Source organism: Gigantopelta aegis, chromosome 2 (assembly GCF_016097555.1).
Source record: "Gigantopelta aegis isolate Gae_Host chromosome 2, Gae_host_genome, whole genome shotgun sequence".
NCBI lineage: Eukaryota > Metazoa > Mollusca > Gastropoda > Neomphalida > Peltospiridae > Gigantopelta > Gigantopelta aegis.
This window is the reverse complement of record NC_054700.1, coordinates 4,822,532-4,824,349: the sequence shown is the minus strand read 5'-3', so window position 1 is coordinate 4,824,349 and position 1,818 is coordinate 4,822,532. Positions and strand designations below refer to the sequence as shown.

Genomic DNA, 1,818 nt, shown 5'->3' with positions numbered 1-1,818 from the left:
TGTTGAGAAGCGATGCGTTTCGCCTATATCATAAAAATGCGATAAAAATGTCTGCCTGAATCTTAAAAGACGTTTTGGAAATTCAACACTGAATTTCTTAATTCCACTTACTGGATGCTGAATCTCATTCTGAATACACGATGATTTAGCAATGACTTTCAAACTGAGGATTTTTCGAAAGACGCCGGTCGATACCTTTTATGCCAGAGTAGCATTGTTTTATTTTATTATAGAACTCTGCAATGAATTCACGAATACAGGCAAGGAACTCCAGTTGGTTAAGTTGTGAATTTACATTACTGTACGAAAAAAACACATACACCAGAGCCTTTAATAGTTGATGACCAGACTTTACTTGCGCTTTTTACTTCGATATAACGGTGCTGTATCACCAAAATGGGATCCACGGCTAACAGTCTGCCAAACGACACCGAATGGACTGTTTCCAAGAACTTCAGCACAACGGTTGCGTTTCGAATTGCAGACGGCATAGACCTGTACGTTCCTCTGCTGCTGTCGATCTCGGGGATTGTCTGCAACATACTGGTCGTCATGGTGATGCATTCGAAGTACTTCCGCCACAACTCGACAAGTTTCTACATGATGGTCAACGCCATAGTGGACACCTCGAGCCTCGCCTTGGTCCTGCCCGCCCATTGGCTGTACGTGAACTTCCCGGGACTGTTCGTGAAGACCCCACAGTCCCACGTCATGTGCAAGTTCTTCAACTTCTTTGGCTGGGGGACCAGCGACTTGGGCATTCTCCTCACCGTTGCCATGACGACAGAACGCGCCATCGCCGTGACCCTGCCGCTCAGGGTGAACTCCCTGTGCACGAAGAGGAGAGCCAAGATTGGAGTCGCCGTCGTCACCGTCATCGTCACCGTCAAGGACCTCCACTTTCTGATGACGTCGGTGATGGTGTCGCGAGGAGAGGCGGAATACCTGTGCGAGGTGAGCACAGAGAATCCATTTTACTCCCTCTTCTGGACGACGCTGTGGCCGTGGATTCACAACGCCTTCCTCCTGGCCTCCTTCGTCATCATCTCCGTGAGCAACGTCATCATCATCAAGCACGTGAACAGGTCGAACAGGACAAAGTTCGTGAAAAACCTCTGCGGCCAGAAGATCCACGGGAACACGGCGCGACTGCAGTCACGAGGTCGCCAGCTGTCGGTGATGCTCGTCATGGACTCGTTCACCATCGTCGTCTTCACGCTGCCCTACTCCGTCATCGTCACGGTGATGTCTTCGGGCCACGGCACGGACGACAGCGACGTGGACAAGCTGATGTACGCCGTGGCCTTCTACCTGCTGTACGTGAACCGCTGCGCCAACTTCTACCTCTACTGTCTCAGCGGCTCCAGGTTCAGGGACGTCTTGAAGCAGATACTGTGCTGCTGCTGCTGCTGCTGCTGCTGTCGTCGGTCGGTGTTCGGCGGTCGTGGTAGCGGGTCTCTCTGGGCGAGTTATTCACACACATCCCCGCCGTTGTCGCCGTCCGGTCTGCCGACGTCGATGAGTAAAATATCTGTGGCTGTTTGTATGAACCCTTCAGGACCAGATTAAACAGAACAATTGTAATATCTGTATATAAATAATGTCATGTTGATTAACATTTCAAGTCTGCTGGTGTTTTTGTTTACTGTTTCAGTAGAATAGAAGTTAAACGCTATTTGTTGTGTTGTAAAGATGTTGACACACGCACACGCACACCCACACCCACACACCCATGCACAAACATAGACCCTACATAACACAGAAACAGAAAGACAGACACAAAGACACGGATATGGGGAGAGAGAGAGAGAGAGAGAG

General features: G+C 49.8%; 1 protein-coding gene across 1 annotated transcript; it reads left to right on the top strand.

Annotated features, from left to right (window-relative positions):
* The first annotated feature begins 396 nt into the window (after positions 1-396).
* On the top strand, positions 397-1,569 carry LOC121379259 (apelin receptor-like). The gene has a single exon (XM_041507785.1). It carries the CDS (start codon positions 397-399, stop codon positions 1,567-1,569), a length of 1,173 nt encoding a protein of 390 aa, XP_041363719.1.
* The last annotated feature ends 249 nt before the right edge of the window (positions 1,570-1,818 follow it).